The sequence below is a fragment of the Eublepharis macularius genome, chromosome 6, assembly GCF_028583425.1.
Source record: "Eublepharis macularius isolate TG4126 chromosome 6, MPM_Emac_v1.0, whole genome shotgun sequence".
Classification (NCBI taxonomy): Eukaryota; Metazoa; Chordata; class Lepidosauria; order Squamata; family Eublepharidae; genus Eublepharis; species Eublepharis macularius.
In genome coordinates, this window is record NC_072795.1 from 60605181 (window position 1) to 60625507 (window position 20327).

Here is a 20327-nt window from a genome sequence, read left to right on the forward strand (position 1 = left end):
AAGGGTTGGCTCAGTTGAGAACGAAGTGAAAACCATTAAAGACGTAGCGTCTGGGGCAGAGCAGTCTGCTTGGAAAAACGCAGTACTCATGAAAGCAACAAACAAAGAAGTAAAGCTTTTGGAGAATCAATTGATAGGGTTACAAGTGGATCGTGCTCAGACAGTATTGCGTCTTCAGAATGTGAAGGAGGAGGAAAGTGAAAACTTAAAGGATTTGGTGTCGGAACTTTTGGCGTCATTTGCAAAGGCAACTAAAGAAGAGTTAAAAAGCGATATTCTGGAAGTCCGCCGGACATCTTCAAAATATGCAGCGAAGCGTCAGCTGCTTCACGAGATTATGATTGATTTTTCATCTAAGAAGACTCGGGACACCATCTTATATAATTCGTACAATGTGGACTTGGACTTTCTGGGTAACAAGGTTAAGATATTGAAGGACGTTCCATTTTTAGCTCGGAAAAGAAGATTCAAATATAAAAGGTTTGCAGCTCTTCTGAGGAAGCGTGAAATAAAATACAAATGGTTATTTCCGGAAGGCATCTGGTTTAGTTATAAAGACCAAGCCTACAAGATGACATCGGAAGCACAGCTGAGGGACTTTGTGTTTAATCATCAAGAGTTTCAGCAAGGAGAAGATTTAGGATCTGAAGGGGGGAATGGGGAGGAGGGAGTGAGCGCAGCTACTGTAGCTGTTCAGAGAGAGCTGCGACCGAGACGCAGGGCGGGGAAGAAGACCTGATCCTGACTGTAGTTCGTATTTTATAAGATCTACCAATCTAATAGCATATTAGAAAGTTTAACTTTAAATAATTGTATTATGAAGGGAATGCAATACTTGTAGATGTAGTCTGTGTTTTTTATATGTTGTTTCTTCCCTTTCCCCCTGTTCCCCTTTTCCCTTCTTTGTTGTTTTTGTGGTTAGTAATTAAAAATAAAAATTTACAAAAAAAAAAAAAAGGAACTACAATGCCAAGACCACGGCGATACAGCACAGAAAATCCACAACAACTATCGTTCTCCGGCCGTGAAATCCTTTGACAATAAATATAGTCTCATAGCACCTTTGTGATGGAGAATGCCCTGTAGTCATAGCTGACTTATGGCATCTCCTGGTGGGGTTTTCATGGCAAGAGACTAACAGAGGTGGTTTGCCGTTGTCTGCCTTGCAACCCTGATCTTTGTTGGAGATCTCCCATCCAATTACTAACCAAGGCCGACCCTGTTTAGCTTCTAAGATCTAATGAGATCAGGCTCACCTGGGCTATCCATGTCAGGGTACCGTAGCAGATATAAGACTAGCCAAATTTGTGGTAGGGTATGAGCTTTCGTGAGTCACAGCTCACTTGTTCAGATACCTGAAGTGAGCTGTGGCACACAAAAGTTCATACCCTACCACAAATTTTGTTAGCCTTGTAGGTGCTACTGAACTTCTGTGAAGTTAGACATTCCTGTCATTCTCAGATGCTCTCTGCATCTGGTTCTTAATTCATTGTATATATTGATATGAGTTAGACTGCTTCTGTTTTATGCCCCTCTCCAAGGATATTCTATCCTAGGCATCTAGACTCCCTTTGTGGTATATCTAGTTATGGGACCAGGTAGTCCTGTGTCTATGTGCAAAAGCATTTTCTATGACTTTCTTTTTCAAATCCAGCAACCATCCTCCTCTATTTCTAGCTATATCTGTGACAATGCATTGAAGTAGTGAGCATAGTTTGAGAGGTAAAAGTACATCAGCCATTCCTGGGTTCTGTATATATCTGTGTATAATATTACTGTTTTGAATAGATCAAAGAATTTGTCATTCATTTTTCAAAACAGGAAGCTGTATATTTGGCTTTACTAGGAGGTTACATGGGAGAGACTTAGTTAATTGTCAATAGACTGAAAACTACCTCCTTCACATTTTCAGAAGCCTTGATAGCTTTCTCAGACTAAGGAGCTCTTTTCCCTCTATAGAAGGGCCTCCAAACCCAAAGTGAACAGGCTGGCAAAGACAGTTGTTGGTAAGCTACATTTAATGCCAGGGAATTCTCCCCCATGCCTCACTTTGGGTTTTTTTGAATTGATAATTTCTGGTACTGTTATCCTGAAAAGCTGTTGTTTTGCCTGCCTCAAAATGGATATCTTTCCCTGGCATTTTCTTCTCGTTCTCTGTGTAGGAGGAAGCCCTGAGGCGACAAAGGGAACAAGAAATTGCACTAAGACGGCAGCGGGAGGAAGAGGAACGGCAACAACAGGAGGAAGCACTTAGAAGACTTGAAGAGCGGAGAAGAGAAGAAGAGGAAAGACGGCAGCGAGAAGAGTTGCTTCGTAAACAGGTGAAAAGAAGGGCAGAAGTCTTGCCTTTTTCAGAATTGTCTAATTTGCACAAGTACTTAATGACTGAAGCAGTGGTCACTTGTGTGTATTTATGAGCCATTTGTATCATATGAAATCTGTAGCAATGGTGTTTGAGCTAACACTAGCCACAGCACTTTCATGTTGCCTCACATCAACAATGTGTAGGATCCAAAGAGCCATGAGCAGAACTACTCTTCTGCACAAAAGTTCATACAGTTTATAACAGTTTTTATTACATCTGGATGTACATCTGGAAAATTTCCATTTCAGTTTTGGTTCTGGAGGTTATGGAGCAATTGCATCTCATTACTAGTTTGTTCTGGCTAGGGCTTTGCTGGCTCAGAATTGATCCATTTGGTTTTTCATTTCATGAGTTTCGGCACCTTGTGCACATACCGGCCACACATTTGCGCACATTGCCTGCTTGGTGTAGTGGTTAAGAGTGGCGGGACTCTAATCTGGAAAACTGGGTTTGATTCCTCACTCCCAGCCACTGGCCTGACCTTGTACTGTGTGTAAAAGCACACAGAAAAGAAGGGCTAGGGTTTTTCCTTCACAGGAAAAGAAATAGGGGGAGGATGGCCTTCTCCCCCCCCCTATTTTTTTACTAGTAAAAGTGGGAGACTGGACAGGTTGCTGGTTGCCAGTCTCCCTTTCCATCCAAACTTGTTAACCTAAAGTTGAACGAAAAAGAAAAATGAGAAAATGGGATTACTGAAGAAACTGAACAAAAGAGGCTTGTTGTTATGCCCAATGATAAAAAAAATCTGACCAGATCTGTCCCTCCATGTGGAGTACAGATCTGGAAAGACTTGAGGTGTGTTGTACTTGTACGAGCGCACTATATAAACCTGCTACGTCCCTGTTATTTAACGCTGGGTTAGCATTATAATCAGAAAAGCCCCCAAAGCTGGAAGGCTTTCTGGGCAAGATGCAATTCCTCCTGGTGCTCCTTGACCCACTATCTAGCCTGGTGCTCCTTGACCCACTATCTTTGGAGAACTTCTCAAGTCACAGTGAGTGGCCCTGGCATCATGGGACCTAAGTGAAGGACAGCAGCAACAGAAGGCTACTGGATGGGCATGAACCCACTCCACATGCCTGGGACCTCCTGACTCCCCTTTAATAATTGCTTTTTCTTTCCAATTTTCAACCTGATCTGCATAACATGAGCCTTTACGGCAGTTGGGGACTCAGAGGCTACAGGAGACCCCTCCCTCCTCAAACCTACATGTACACGCCTGCATGCATGTTGCTGAGCCAGCCTTTCCTTGCATTGTGTGTAAAAGTGCACAGAAAGGAATTGTGAGGGTGACACTGGCACAATGGCACCATGCCATCTGTTGCTCTCCCCTCCCCCCCTGTGCAAAGTAAACCTTTGATCCCTAAAAGCCACTCAGTGCCAATGCCATTGCCCAGGAAGTGCTGGAAAAAATGCACTCGTGCACCACACACATCTCCTTCTTGCCAACACTAAGGGCTCAGTCTGTCCTCTTTGGAGTCAGTTGGTGGCATGTGCAGACCGACTTGCCATTAAGGAAAACAAGATGCTGCCAGATGGCCTCTAACTGCCAGGCCTGCTTGTGCAGCCTTGGTATGGTAAGTATTGAAACGAAACACACAAACTTTTCAGCGGTAGAGGGAGGGGTAAACCTCATTTTCCGGATTTTGTTCAGGGTTCTGGAAGCCACTTTAACAAGCCGTACCAGCAAGTTCTATGTGTATTTTCAGTGCTTTTTTTTCATTGTGCACACTCTTAGTTCTTGTTCTTGCTTCTGCAAGGCAGTGGAAGGCTCTTTGGACTTATTTTAACTTCTTGCATAGTGATCTGTCACTTTCACATACTGAAGGGCATCTTTGCATCCAACCTAATGAATTTCATTGCAAGTGATGTTAATATGTGTGTGAACCAGCTCTCAGCAAACATTATAATATACCATCTACATTTTATTTGGTTGATTGAGCAGGTCAGTACAAAGATTCTGTATCTTAAACTTAATAAATGTTCTTAAATTTTTGAATTGTAACATGAAATAAAGGATGTGATGGAGTTGGAGGGATTGATTTGGCTGGGGGTGGGGAGTATTCTGAAATAAATTCTCTATAGTATTCCATCAGACTTAAGTTTTGGAATAAGTAACACTCTTTGAAATAAGTTTATCCTGTGTATTTTTAAAGGAAGCAGTTGTAAGAAAATTATATGAAGTCTCTAAGTAGGTTTAATATTATTTCTGTTTTCGGAAGGAAGAGGAGGCTGCCAAATGGGCACGTGAAGAAGAAGAGGCAAAGCGCCGGCTAGAAGAAAACCGTCTGCGCATGGAAGAGGAAGCAGCTCGACAGCGGCATGAGGAGGAAGAACGAAAGCGGAAGGAGCTGGAACTCCAACGCCAGAAAGAAATTCTGCGGCAGAGGCAGCAGCAGCAGGAGGCTTTACGCCGATTGCAGCAGCAGCAGCAGCAGCAGCAGCTTGCACAGATGAAGGTATCAACTTGATTTTCCAATCAGTGTTTCCATTCCCTTTGCCAACTGGTTCCACCATTGAGAATAAGCTGCTTTTGAGCAAGAAAGCAAACTGCTCAGGCAGACTTAAGGCAGGGAACAATTTCATGCATCTTTAGGCAAAATCTGTTTAAGCACCAATAGTGTGTGCTTGCAATATTATTTTTAACTAGCAACAAAGTCCTTTGCGGGAAAAAATACAACGGGCTGTAGAAAGGGGAGGGGGGCAGGTGAGCATTGTCTCCTTCTCTGCATCTGATCTCGGCAGGGTGAAGGGGAGGTGGGTAGTGCCCCCTACTCCATACCTAATCCTGGCTGAGTGAAGGGGGTGGGTGGGTGGGCATTGCTGCCTGCTCCACGCCTGATTCTGGCTAGGTGAGGGGGGGCAGGCATTGCCTCCTGCTCTGTGCCTGATCCTGACAAACAATGGCTCTCCCAATGCAAAAAGTAACGTAGCAAAGGAGGAAGATTCCCACGGGAGAAAAATACTCTATTACGTGTATATTACAACATTTAAAGCGCTCAAGTGCTAATTAATATGGTTTTGTCACAGTTCATATAGATTCAGTATTCAAATATTACAGTACATAATAGTTACCATATATTATAAAGTAACAGGCATCAGTCTTACCCAGCATGTATCGAAGACACTCAAGAGGCAAAGATGAAGGGGGAAGGGGGGCGGGCATTGCACTTGTTCTGTGCCTGATTTCAGTGGCATGGAGGGGGGCAGGCATTGCCTCCTGCTCCGCGCCTGATCCCGGCTGGGTGAAGGGAGGGTGGACATTGCTGCCTGCTCCACGCCTGATCCCCTCCTGGGCTTCCTGCTGCGGCAGTGCCCTCCGAGATAGGTCATGAGTTGTCATTAATATGGCTTGCCTTTTATATAATAGGATAGCACATTCATCTGTCTGATTCCCACCATTTTTCTTGATCTGGAAACTTGCTTTTTTATATATATATATATCATTGAAGTTCTTTTGAGGATAGGGGTTATCTGTCCAGCTAGGAATGATGAAAATCCACTTTTTGCTGTAAAAGTAGGTATAGTACTGTTTGTGTGCACATATAAGCACATTAGCATCTATAGTAGCAGAGAAGAGAAGCAGTTTGTGTATTCTACATTGAATTAGCCAGTATCTCCTCTTTACCTCCAGCTCCCTTCTTCGTCAACGTGGGGTCAGCAATCTAATTCAAGGTCATGTCAGTCCCAGGCAACATTGTCATTAGCAGAGATCCAAAAGCTTGAAGAAGAGAGAGAACGGCAGCTTCGAGAAGAGGTAAATTTCACAGGTTTCCTCTTAAATAATTATTTGCTTGCCATTCCTCTTAAGTATCCCATGTTCTGAAAGACATCTGAAACTGATGACCTTGAATTTCTTGACTTTAGGAAGTCCATCCATGATTATTTGGAATTCCTGGCTTGCTGATTTGCCTGCATTTGTGGCTTGTAGCTTCTAGGGGTCACTGATGCCTGTTAAACTTTTTTTGTTTAGCTGATGTTCCCACTCAAGTTCCACAGGCAACTATACTTCACAGAAGGCAAAAATGGCAATAAGAGATACAAATTCAATTCCCTCTTCCTCTTTTTTCATTCATCTCTTTTTCCTCCCTCTCCCTCAATACCCCAATTCTCAGCCCCACTGGAATAATCAAAGGCATTAAATGTTACTTCTTTCATCTGTGTAACTCATATTCGAATTTTACCTATTTCTTGCTCTATGTGACACTTACCATTTGTCCACGTTTTTCATATCTTAAATTTCAGCAGCATGCCTTATTTCAGAACCCTGTAAAACTGATGTTATACATCTATCCTTCGTTGTAACAAGTCAGTGTGTTAGCCCTTCCTAGTAGCTTGCATGCTTTTGGCTGCTTGGCTTGACCAGTCTGGCCTAACCTTCCTCTTATACAACCTCCAAATTTTCAAAATACCTTTCTATCAATCTTTGAGATCTAATGGCTCTTCTACGCAGGCAACCAGTCACTATTGTGATGGATGTCTTAAGATAACAGCACACCTAGATGAGTGGGAAATTGGAATAAAATGTTACCTTTGTGAATGGTTATGAACACATGTACATTGAACAGTTATTTCAGCTGACAAGAGAAACTTGTGAAAACTGTGTACTGCTAATATCTAACGCTATATAGATTATCTCATATATACCCTGAATACCAGAACTTGTGTTGGAGATGTTACTTGGATCAGGCAAATTTATTAGATTTATTAGATCTGGCACCAGATATTTTTCTGTATTTTAGAATTAATGGGCCATGATTTACCCTCTGATGTTATGTTAAAGATTGTGTCCCTCTCTCACATAAAGATTTTATAGTGAGCTCGTTATCTGCTGCAAAACAATGTGTACCATTCTGTTGGAAATCCTCTGTGCTTCCCCCCCCCCGCCCCCCGCCAATATTAATTACTGGATTATGAAAGTATATAAAATTGCTCTCATGTCTAAACTGACATATGAAAAAATACGTAGAAATCAAGAAGATATAAGGGGGAAATGGGCTTTGGTTGTAAATATCATGGAATGATAAGGTTTCTCCTTTTGTGTTTTTTGAAACTTCGTAATGAGTGATCCTTTTATATTTGTCTCTTCTTTCCCTTAAGAACATTTTTTTTTAATTTTCAATTAAAAAGGGGGAGAGGGGGGAATACCAGCACATTTCTCAGTTTCTGACTTCCAAAAATGAGAAGTCCTCTCCAATACTAATGAAATAGCTTGAGGACCCATATTAGATTATTCCCAAATTCCGTAGCTCTATTCATATAAAAATAAGGCATTTAAGTAGAACTGCAGGGTTTGCACGATAGAAAAACATAAGATGGAAATGGAATAAAAAGGTGAAAAAAGGAAGACTGAACAACAGCATCTGAATTTTTGAGAAATGCTGTGATAAGGTATCTGTTATGATTCTATAATAAGAAATATCCAGTACTAAGCCTGTAAAGTTTAAACATGGGTTATTTTATACGGAGATTAATCTCACAGTTTACATGCAATTTGACATATCTGCACTGTAACTTGTACAGCAACTAGCCTTGAAAGGAGACTGCATGAAGGCTCTGTTGGCCACAGAGTTTTGATATAAGAACAGTTAGGTACTTGATACCAAACTCAAAAGTTTTTTTCTTTGACTCTTGGTCAACAAACTGCTGTCTCAGATGGCCAACACAGAAAGCATGCAACTGTTAATACTTTATTGTGTGGCATTGGCCTAAAAGCATTGACACAAGTGGATCACACCGGTGAGATAGGCACAGAATTCAAGTGACACAGTTTATTTCCCATAACAGAATTCAAATGAAGAGTTTTCCTCCCATCATAGGTAAAGTCTTCACTGGGTGCCTCATTCATGAGGTTACCAGACTTGGTCTGTGATGGAATTTGCAGCTGGACATTTCAAACGAGCTGTCCATTCCTCTTGCGGACATCCACTCACACTACTTTAGATCAAAGCCTAAGGCAGGAGAGATGTCCAGGAGGAGCTTCTGTTCGGAAGTACATTGTCTGCTGCTTGTGGGTAAAACATTATTCAAAAACATGAGGGGATGGAGTTGTTGCAGACCCAGAAAAGCGTGTGTTTCGAACAATTGTTAGCTCTGTTGCTTTTCTTTAAGGAATATAATTTCATCCATTACCCATGATAAGACTTCACAACAAATTGCTTTTGTGAAGAAGTAATTTGCTCTGCCATTTTGAATTCCCATTTGTTGTTAATGTATAGGTGGATATATGCTCATGTGGACATTACAGAAGTACTAAGTATTCAAAAAATAAGTGACAGATTGCATTAGCATGTCTCCAGCAAATTTAGATAACAAAAAACTTCTATTCATATTTATTGAGCTGTAATTAAAACATTTTTGTTGAAAGTGAGGGCTGATTATCGTGTATATATCAAGATGTTGGAATACTCTGCATTTAACTTTTCTTCTAGCAACGGCGCCAGCAGCGTGAACTAATGAAAGCCCTCCAGCAGCAGCAGCAGCAGCAGCAGCAACAACAACAACAAAAACTGTCTGGTTGGGGAAATGTTGCCAAACCAGCAGGCACTACAAAATCCCTCTTGGAGATTCAGCAGGAAGAGGCCAGGCAGATGCAGAAGCAGCAACAGCAGCAGCAGCACCAGCAGCACCAGCAGCAACCGAACAGGTCCCGCAGCACGACAGTGAGTACCATTTCTAATTTTTCAGTTTTTTAAAAAAAGAGAACAAATTTCCCCAAATAATCTTTACCCCGTTGTTGGGCTTAGTTAGTTGAACCACTTGCTTTTCCTCTTAATTTAATAAACATTTTCTCCTCTTCCTTTGTGTTCCAGCAACATTCTAATCTGCACACCAGCATTGGCAATTCTGTATGGGGCTCTCTAAACACAAATCCTAGCAGCCAGTGGGCATCAGACCTTGTCAGCAGTATTTGGAGCAATGCTGACACAAAAAACTCAAATATGGGATTCTGGGACGATGCAGTGAAAGAAGTGGGACCTCGGAATGCAACCAATAAAAATAAGAGCAACGCAAGCATCAGGTAAACACCTCTTCCTTTCATTAGAGAGACTCAGACCTATTTTCTGGATTCTTTCAGTGGATAGGAACTTTTTGTGGACTCTGCTGTGTGTTCAGTGCAACCAGAATTTCTTAATGTTCCATGCTTTCAAATTTGCCTCAGCCAGTTTTGAATAGAGAGGACAGATTATAATAATTTTAAATATGTTTTATTTTTGCTTTTGTATCTCTGTATTTTCCAATTTGTAGTTTTGGCAGAAGGCAGAAACTTCTGTAAAACTGCTAGACATTACTAATCTCCAGACTTGCTCATTGTGTTTGTGGGAAATGTATCTCCTCTCCTCATACCCTGCTTTCATATAGTATTTGTCTGCCTTAGTAAATCTATAGGTGTCACAAGCCGTCAAAATAAGAAGGTAGAAGAAGAAGAAAAATTGTTGAAGTTGTTTCAAGGGGTTAATAAAGCCCAAGATGGATTCACTCAGTGGTGTGAACAGATGCTTCATGCGCTCAACACAGCCAACAACTTGGATGGTAAGAACTGGGAAAGAGTGTCAGTGTTCCACAGTGCATCACAGTTGCACATTAAATTGTGCTGTTCTGGCTCTATCCAGTGTTAGAACCATAAAGAAAGATGTGGCGACAGGTCTGCAAAGATGCCAGTATTTACCACCCAGTATTTTTTAAAGTAAGCTAGAATTAGACCTGATCTATACTTTAGGTTGTGAATTGTAAAGCTGGATACCTCATCACATTATCTTGTGCTATTTCTGAAAAATTAGACAAGATAGTAACTGACATCTAAGAGTACATGTCACATCATTGACTTCATTAGCAAGAACATGACTCATTCCATACCTTAGTGAGCAGGGCAAGGGTTTTCTGTTGCCTTGGAGGTTAAAGTTTTATATATATATATACACACACATATATGGGGGGCAGGAATTAATACTGAAATGCTCTGGATTATTTTTCAGTGTCTTTATAGTCTGAATGCACATCTCTCAGTTCGTCTTCTCTTCTTATTGCAGTACCTACGTTTGTTTCTTTCCTGAAGGAAGTGGAATCTCCTTATGAGGTTCATGATTATATCAGAGCCTATCTTGGAGACACCCCTGAAGCCAAGGAATTTGCCAAGCAGTTTCTTGAGCGCCGTGCCAAACAAAAAGCCAGCCAACAGCGACAGCAGCAGGTTCATACTTTTATTTTGGGGAAATGTTTGTAAACTAATTGCTATGTTATTGGAGAAACAGAAGATCTGCCTTTCTGGTTGTAGAGATATAGTAATCCAGGGCAAGCTATACTATGGAATTGCTGCTGATAAGATAGCTAACCTGTCCTTAATATTTTTGTAGACAACATTGAGCTGGGGGCGGAGGGGCGATTTGCAAGTATCAACAGAGGTGTCAATGGACACTGTGCAAAGAAAGTTGGTGGAAAGTGTTTTGTTTGTGTACTCTTTCTGAGTAGGCATAGCATAACTCCAGCACATAATTAATAACATCATTTATTTGCCTTCCAGGATTCTGTATGGGGGATGAACCATAGTTCATTGCATTCAGTCTTTCAGACTAATCAGAGCAACAACCAGCAATCCAACTTTGAGGCAGTGCAGAGTGGCAAAAAGAAGAAGAAACAAAAAATGGTTCGTGCAGATCCCAGCTTGTTAGGTGAGTTCTGGAAATCCAAACTGGAATCAAATTGGCTTAACACCCTGGTCCTAAACACTACGCACATTCTTCTGCCGTGTCAGAGCAACAGCCTGTTTTATGGTGCATTAGATAAACGGGATCGGAGTTCCAGGGGTGAAAATAGAAACTTAGATTCCAGAGGCAGTGGTGGCCAGGTGCTTTCCTTTGCCCTCTTTGAACTACCCCCATGTTTAACAACTGCCTGGCCACCACTATTCCAGTGCTCACCTCTGCCAGTCCCTTTGTTTTTATTCTGTTCCTCCCCATCCAAGACTCTGTACTCAGATTTATGCCGTATGTTATGTTGGTAAAGGTTGAGAGGAAGTTGCAGTTTGTTTTTTCAGTCTGAGCCAGAGAGTGGTCTGTAAAGGGAGGACATTTCTTGGGTATTTGTATATAGAACTTTATATTAAGATGTTTGCTCACCCACACTTGTATAGAAAATATAGTTTTAAAATAGAAACTGAAAGCATTTCAGATCTTACCCTATCTGTGGAGTTAAGCAGAAGTTTAAGTGCATTGGTGGCACTGCCAAGTTCTGCTTTGAATATTATATAAAATCTCTATTGGATATTTTAAGAAAAGTTAACAATCTCCTTATTTCTTTGCCAAAGTGTGGTGCGGGGACCGGGGGAGGTATGATTTGAGGGATGTGACATTTGCCGATATTCAGAATGTGTTCATTTTTCTGTCAGTATGAGTGATAGTGCTCTTAAAATATTTTCGAATACTATATTTACTTGAAAGGAAGATAACCTTGAATGTAAGATATTAATATTAATCACAACAAGTTTATTATTGGACATAACTGTAATTTGTACGCAAATGTAAGATGACTATCTTTTTATGGCATATCTGAAAAAAGCCTAGTCTTGCATTTGAGTAAATATTGTAACGTTCTATCTCACTTAAGTTGTCATCTTTGACTTGCATCACTTCTGTTCACTTAAAGGGATCTGTGAATACATGTAGCATTTTTGTGTACTAAACACTGACTCTGTCTTACTTCGTAGGTTTCTCAGTCAATGCCTCATCAGAGCGGCTCAATATGGGAGAAATAGAGACTTTGGATGACTACTAAGTATATGCAACTCAACTGGCTTTTCCTGTGTCTGTTAACCATGCATTCTCCACTGCTGGACAGTACTTTCTATCTCCTGCAATCATCTTTGCCTTGCAAAATGGATTACAGAATCAAATCATCTCAGGCTGCTGTTTCTAGCCTCAACAAGTCCTTTCTGCCCAGGATTGCACAATCTCCATTTTATATCAGCCTCTGGTTCTTTTTGCTGGGTAGGTGGGAAAGAAGATTTCTTCATGAGGCTGAGGGCAAATCACTGTGCTGTGATTTCTTCTCCCAAGTTATTCAGAAAGCCATTTGGAGGTCTACATTTTGTAGCTCCTTTCCCTTCCCTTAACTAACTGGTGCAATCATGGTGGAGAGCTCATGGTTAACAGATGTCATTCAAAACCAAAATGCCACGCAGATACTGACTTCCATGCTCCATCAGGGCTACAAGATGCCTTCCAAATCCAGGAGGTACATTCATAAGCAAGCACTAGAGCTGGAAGCAGCAGGAAGTGATGGGCAGCCTACAGCTTGGATTGGATTGGCATTGCACATCCCTGCCAGCCCTTCTTCTGCACATTGAATTTGGAGAGGAAGTTCAAGACTGTCTTCATCGGGTGGTGATGTCAAAGCTGCTGGAAGTCATGCTTCAGCATGCTCCAGCCTTCCTGGACAGTTGGGGACTCAAGTTGTGGGAGGAAGCACACAACTCTTACTTCAGGCTGAATTTTCCTGTAATTATACTTACTCCAGAGTGATTGGGCCAGTTATTTTGGACCCTTCTGCTGTGAATTTGTCTCGTTTCAGAGACGCATAGGATCTTTACCATATGTATCTTCGCCTGTTGGTTTTGTGTGGGAGTTGACACTACTTTTGGAACCTGAAACCTAGCCAGATTCATCTGGTGACATACGGTGATGGTCCAGAATTTTGTAAGTTCTGCAGCAGCATTCACGCCGAGAACAGGGAGCTGTCATCTTCCAAGTGAAATAAATGAGACAAGGAATCTGAGCATTGGCAGCGTCTCTGTTTGTAACAACCACATGGAGGGATAAAGTGAGGAATGCTGGTCCTCATTACGTAGTACACTCTCCTGTCACTTACAGTCCATTGTGCTTAGATATTTGTCATCCCAATTTTCCTGTCCCTGCCACTGGAAATGTTAAACTGTCTGAAATGGTCAAAGCACATTGGTTGTTATAGTCCCCTGCCCACGCTCCCACTTGCACAGGGTTGCAGTGTGCCCATGGAAGTTATGCTGCTGTGTGAAGCATCTTTTTCTGCCATTACCACCTGAAGAAGACAACTGAAGTTGCTCCAGAGCAGTTTGAGTTAGATTTTATTTCTTTTGATTTTTTCCTCCCCCCCCCCCCGCCCATGTGTACAGTAAATATAAAGAGATGGCTGCAGACTTGTATATAATTTTTGGATCTAGTAGCACAGAGAGGCTAGGAGGTGCCACAAATCTGGTCTCCTGATCTCCTTTGCTTTGTAAACTTATAAAGGGGAGGAATGGGGTAGTTAATGTTTACAGAACTTTAAATTCCCTCTAAACTCTTGCTAATACAGGGGTGAAAAAGAGAGAACTTAAATAAAACCTGGTTGTATTATACCTGAGCACACATTGTTTGCTTTTGTCAAAGCCAGCTTTGGCAATCTTTCCTGGTGCTAAAATAGACCTGAAAGTCTACCCCATACCCCTTTCAAGTAACAATCAAGCATACAGGACATGGAAGGACAGCAGGAGCTTTATTTTATACCTCTAGAGGAATGTTGGTGGTTTTTCTGCTTGATAATTTTAGAGGTGAAAATAAACATCAGTTAAGTTGAGATCGGGCATATTTGAAAAATCTTCCCTTCTTCCATCCCCAGACAACAACCCTTTCATGCTTTTGCCTTGGTTATGCAAGAGGATCAAGCCTGGCTAGTTTTTTCTAAAATTGTAAACATGTATTTTTTTAAAGAGAGAGAGAAAGTTAATAAGCTGAATGTGAACAAAACCACGACTACTACACAGAAACCAAGATAATTTTTAGCAATCCCAAAGAGATGACTCTGTAGCCCAAGCCTGGAATATTCTGCCTTTAAGGACAGAGGAGATTTTCTGTAGCTCTTAAATATAGACATAACCAATTTCTTGTTTTTCACTTTTTCCACTGCTGGTTTTAATTGATTTATGATATAAAAATAATTCAGTGAAGCATGAGGATGAGATGAGGAAAGCGACTTATGATCAAAGGGAAGGGAATAGATGCTATGGAAGATTTCAGATTTTGCACTTCTGCCTTTGTGTGTTAAGTTTGTCCCATAGTCGCCCATCTTTTCTCTTCTTTAGAGAATTACTGAATATGGTTAACTTATTTTACATTGTAATTAGGAATTTAACCCTATTTCTGAAGCAGCATTTTGTTTACTGGGATGAGAATAATTCTGGACGATAGGAAGATTTAAAAGGCTACACTAGATGAAATTTAGTATGGCAAAACTTTGCAGCAACAAGGGAGTTCTGAAGCTTACAACATGAGTGTATCTTTAATGGACGGTTACATATTTAAAGTGACCCATCTGAGACCTCCCTCAGGTGAACAGTTTCCCCTTATGGTTTCAACAGATATATTAACCTCCCAACACTTTTGGAATAGTGTGCTCTCTTAACTTACCCTTTGGTGATCTTGTCTACTAATGGTGCATTTGAGTTTTATCTTTAAAGGATCTATACAGATTATCATTATTTACAGTAGCTTTCTACACTGTGCATAGAGCTTCTTGCCAAGTTGGATGTCTGAATTTCCAAGAGATGAGTGGAGAGAGGAATACACTTCTTCACTTGATCTCAAATCCATAGAAAGGGGAGGAGAGTAAAATTAGGTGGGTTGCCATGTTGGTCTGCAGTAGAACAGCAGGATTTTAGTCCAGTGGCACCTTAGAGACCAACAAGATTTTCGGAGTGTAAGCTTTCTAGTGTCAGAGCTCCCTTCTTCAGTGTTAAAGACTTGCCTCATCACTTGGCAGGACATTTTAACAAGTACATATACCATGGTAAATTATTAGTAGGCAAATACTGTAATTAGGAGAAAACCAATAAACACCGTGCTGTAAACTGGCAATTAACAATGCAAAGTTTACTCTTACAATACTTGACAAATTAAAATAAGGCGTGTACAGGTAGATATACAATCAAATGAAAGTCATTCTCAATATACAGGAAACTTTCTTCCCGCTGTTTCAGTTTTTCATCTTCTGTAATGCTGTTAATGAACACACCACCTACGCACATCCGGTTATAGCATGCGTTTCAATGCCTTCCTCAGCGTCGTGTTTCACAATAGCTGTGTAAAAAATAACATGAACTAGAGAAATAATCTTTACATACATATATAGAGAGAGAACTTATTTTGCAATAATAAACACCCTACACGCAATAAACATATGACTTGTGAGCTTGCTCCTACTTTAGAGGGTTCCAACTCTCCCTTCCCTTCAATGCATCCCAGTTGGTTGCTCCAGAAATCTGCATGTCTTTGCCTCTATTGTCATGGTTAAATCCACATTCTAATCAATTACACTTGTTGCTTAAAGCAACAGATACCATTAAATGAAGGGAGTATAATCTACCTCATTATTGAAACCATAAGGTGCATAAATCTTGTATTCATATATGTACTGCGTTTCTTTTTGTAACGATGTATTTTTATGTCCTTTAGACTGTAGGGATTAGGGTCATATTTATAAATTACAAAATACCTTGTCTTCAGTGACATTTTGTTTATCTAAAAAATGCGATACTAAAGGAGCCTCTACAATTTGATTCTTGATCCTAGATGGCATGCTATAACATCCTAATTTTAATTTTCCTTGTATTCATGCCTAAATAATAGAGGCCACGTGGACAGAAAGCTAAATATACAACGTTTTTAGATTCACAATTGAAGAAATCTTTTAATGTGATGGTATACCCCTTCTGAGGGTGTGTATATTCTTTTAGTTCTACAACAAACTTACAGGCAGCACAGCCCTGACCACATTTTAAGTGACTTGTTAATTTATTTGGCTTACATCTCTCCTTTGTGATAGCTGTATCTGCTCTAACCAGAAAGTGTCGAATGTTTCTATTCCTCCTAAAACCTATGTTTGGCTTCTCCTTGCATCCTGGTAGACTAGTCACTAAATGCCAGTGTCTGTGTATGATATTTTTAATGGCCACAGCCAGGAGAGAAAAATCTAATGCACATGAAATGTTGCTACTTCTAGATGATGGCTTCTCCCTTAATAATTCCTTCCTATCAATACTATCAGCCCTTCTTCTAGCTGCTCTAATTATGTGGACTGGATACCCCCTAGTAATTAGTTGTGTTTGAAGTGTCTCAGAATCTTTCCTATAATCCTGAGATGCGGTGGAATTTCTCTTTATTCTCAAAAACTGACCATAGGGCAAGTTATTTCGTAGGAAAGAAGGATGTGAAGAGCTGTAATGTAATAGAGCATTACGATCAGTGTCTTTCCTGTATAGCGTCACAGCCAATCTGTTAATTGGATTCCTTATAAATGATGGTGTCCAAATAATTAATCCTGACCTTATGGAATTTACCCTCAAACTTAATGGTGGGGTGAATAGTATTAATCTATTCCAAAAAATGTGTGATCTCCTTTCCTTTCTCATGCACAAAAAATAAATCATCTACAAATCGCCTAAAAATAAAAATAGAGTTTCTGAAGGGATTGTCTGAAGAGTAAAAATACTTCTTCTCAAAATCATAAAGATAATGGCCAAACTTGGTGCACAAGGACTGCCCATGGCAACACCTCTACGTTGAAAATAAAAATCATCTTCATATCTAAAAAATTGTTCTAATATGATATCCAGTAATTCAAGAAGAAAAGAAGTGGGAGCTGATTTATTTGTTCGTTGTTCTAGTAAATCCACCACCACAAGTCTAATCTCTTCATGGGGAATATTAGTATATAATGCTCTCACATCAACTGAGCAAAACAGAGTCACCAGGGACTAATACCCCTTCTATGACATGAATGAAATGCTTAGTATCTTTAATATATGAGGGTGTTTGGTGTACAAAGGGTCTTAAATGTTCATCCAAAAATTGTGCCAGGAGTTCCAACACTGAGGCAGACCCTGAAATAATTGGTCTGCCCAGTGGTGAGAAGCCCTTTTTATGTACTTTGGGCAGGGCATAAAAAATGGGCACCCAGGGTGTTTCTGTAATGAGAAATTTAGCTGTAGATTCATTAATATGACCCAGGACCATGGCCTCTTGTACTGTGACCCTAATGATTCCCAATATGTGCTGGGTTGGATTATAGCTAGTTTTAACACAATGATCCTTATTTCTCAAGAGACTTAATACCATCTCATTATAATCACCCCTATTCAAAGTTACTGTGGCTCTCCCTTTATCAGCTGGTTTTATGATGATGCTAGTATCATTGACCAGTCTCAAATGGGATTCATATTCTGACTTACTAATATTGTACCTAATGTATCCATGTCTTTTTTCCACTTCTCCAATGTCCGTAAGGACCACCTGCTCAAATGCTTAAATAAGAGGGTTATTGATGGATGGCATGAAAGTTGATTTAGGTTTGCATTTATTTTCAGTTTTACACTCTCCAAACCAACACCTCAGTTTCAACAATCTGATGAAATGAAAAATATCGATCCTGGTATGAAATTCATTGTATTTCTGTAATTAAGACTGTAATTAGGCAACAAACTGTTGTCCTAGCAAGTGGTAAGGCAACTCATGCCATATTTTTGCACCTTAACAAAGTGAATACAGGCAACCATTTGCCTAGTGGTAACTTTCTACATTGGGCATTGGGATTGCAATCATTTGGCAAATCAGTGATCTGTACTATCTTGCTTAGAGGTAAGGAGAACCTTTGCTGCTTCAAAGTTTGGATCAGTGCAGATAATGTAAAACTTTCCACACTGCCTGGCAGGATGGTAGAGCAGAATGGCTTACTAAGTGTTATATGCACATTGTGTTAAGTAACTTCTTAGGATATGGTTATCTATAGTCACTTAAAGATGACCATTTGCCAAGTGATAACTTAGCACCATCATAGGTGACTACATGGTCATATACTTAGCATCCGGTTTTACATGTACATCATTGTAAAAATAACTACTTGAGAAATGGTTCCTGCTTTATCCATTGAATGTTCTCTTTAGTCTCGCTGTGTTTTGAAGTTGTAGAAATCATTGGGAAAGTGACATGATATTCCTTACAAGAGTGGTAGTTCTGTATAAGCAAAGGAAGTTGGCCTAATTAGGTGCTGACCTGACCATTTTTGCATTTGAGCACATACTTGTTCCAGTGGATTTGGTCACCAAAATGTTCTATTAAGAAAACGTGCTCACAACCTCTGCATTTATTTGTAGCATGTCGTAGAAAAAACACCATCTTAAGGTTATATGACACAGTGCAAAATATAATAGGTTCAGAGGGCATAATTGGCTTCTTAGAGCATAGGGTTTGATTTCTGGTGGGGATCAATAGAGAGCAGTCAACTTCCCAAACTTTCCCAGTTACAATACTGCAACGTGCAACTTTTATTGCAACAAAGTATTTAGTAATTAAATGACCAACATAATTAGTGTTTCATGTTAAGGATATTATCACTTGAACAGTGGCTAGCAAGCAACTTGAAAGAACTTGATGGATCTGTTTATATTAATAACCTCATAATGAAAGACAAGTTGTTAAACATATGCTATCTTTGTTTAACTTTGTTAAAGTTTTTTAGTGATCTGCAAGAGTGCAATTTTGAATCAACCTAAACAGTGAGGTTAAAATTACAAACATGGGATTGGATTGGTTCATAAAAGTGTTGCTGTCTATCCGTCATGATTTTTTTATCATTAAACATGAGAGAAGTCCTGATTGCGGAGCATATGTCAGCAGTGGAAGCCATTTGAATTATTTGTATTTTTCCAGTAAAACAGGCTGAGTAAAGACATTGTGTTTTTTTTAATGTAAACTCTTAAGACTGCTCATGCCCAACATGCTGGAAATCTTTACCCAATGTGTTGGTCGTGTGTAAAGTGGGCTCTGGCAGATACTCACTCTGATCTGTTTCTAGAAATCTGTCTTCTCCCCAAGTTTAAACATTGGATCAGTAAGAAATACTGTGGCCATGCCTGCTATGCATATGCTCTATTAAAACCTAGGGCAGTTCTAAATGAATGCCTTTTAACTCTGTTGCCCAGCGGATCTCTTTATTGATTTAAATCTGCCTAATTTTGCATATGAGAAGTAATAGTTCTAAAGAAAAAGCATTGTTTTTAGATTATCTGTGCATGTGTTATAGCACACAGCAAGGAATGATTGTTAAGATTGTGCTTAACACATGCAGTTTTTAGAAGCAGTTGTGTTAAAAATAATAGGTTGAATTCCATAAATCCATTCCACTAGTAAAACTGCCTTCCCCTGATGGAAGAGGAAGAAAGCACCACTTTTAAGAGACCTGAAGGATCCAACCCACCCCCCTCCATATATATTGCTCTTCAGTTGCTTAGTGCCACCCTTTTCATTGTTCAAAGATGTTTTTAATGTATATTGAGGAATTCATTTCTTACAACAGCTGTGATTTCTGAAACTGTCAAATTGTCCCTTCCCCATTTGTTTCTTTCCAAATTTATAACTGAAGAGGAACCTGCTTTAAAAAACTGGATATGACACTTCAACATCAGTTTGAGGAAAATTTTGATCAAATGCAGTGAACATCTCTTAATTTTTAACTCAGTCAGTCATGAAAGTATATTATGTCCAGGAAGACATTTCTGATACCTATAACCCTAAAAGTTCTGTAGTCATTAATTTTTGTTATAAGCTGGCCACTGAGTTCTTACAGGATGTATGGTTCAGCCTATCCAAATATGCGCCTGCTTTTGGTTTCGCATTTTTAATGAATGCTGTTATTCACCACTGTCCTTAACACAGGGTGATGTTTGATGTGTACTCCAGTTGTTAGACACTTGGTGCAGTCCTTGGCGCCTTTGGGGTTTTGCAGCTAACTGCCAGAAGGTGTATACATTGCTCTGGTGGGAAGGGTTGGTTTTCTAGGATGGACTGCAGAATGGGGGGAGGGAGTAGGGCAAAACTGTAAGAGGGTGGAGCTGCCTTCTAACTGGAGGAGGCAGATTGTCAGAGTCAGTAAGTGTATGTGGATGAGGCTCTACAGA

The 20327-nt window shown here is 40.1% G+C and overlaps 1 protein-coding gene across 2 annotated transcripts in view; it reads left to right on the forward strand.

The window, feature by feature from the left end:
- Positions 1 to 13135, forward strand: part of GIGYF2 (GRB10 interacting GYF protein 2) — a 100507-nt gene extending 87372 nt beyond the window's left edge. For both annotated transcript variants that reach the window (XM_054982823.1, XM_054982824.1), the window contains exons 20-28: positions 2163 to 2321; positions 4588 to 4824; positions 6000 to 6122; positions 8797 to 9027; positions 9178 to 9386; positions 9744 to 9898; positions 10396 to 10556; positions 10887 to 11034; positions 12069 to 13135. In XM_054982823.1, coding sequence (XP_054838798.1) covers positions 2163 to 2321; positions 4588 to 4824; positions 6000 to 6122; positions 8797 to 9027; positions 9178 to 9386; positions 9744 to 9898; positions 10396 to 10556; positions 10887 to 11034; positions 12069 to 12136 — 1491 coding nt within the window. In that variant the 3' untranslated portion in view covers positions 12137 to 13135. The remainder of the gene's footprint in view (positions 1 to 2162; positions 2322 to 4587; positions 4825 to 5999; positions 6123 to 8796; positions 9028 to 9177; positions 9387 to 9743; positions 9899 to 10395; positions 10557 to 10886; positions 11035 to 12068) is intronic.
- Positions 13136 to 20327: the final 7192 nt, after the last annotated feature.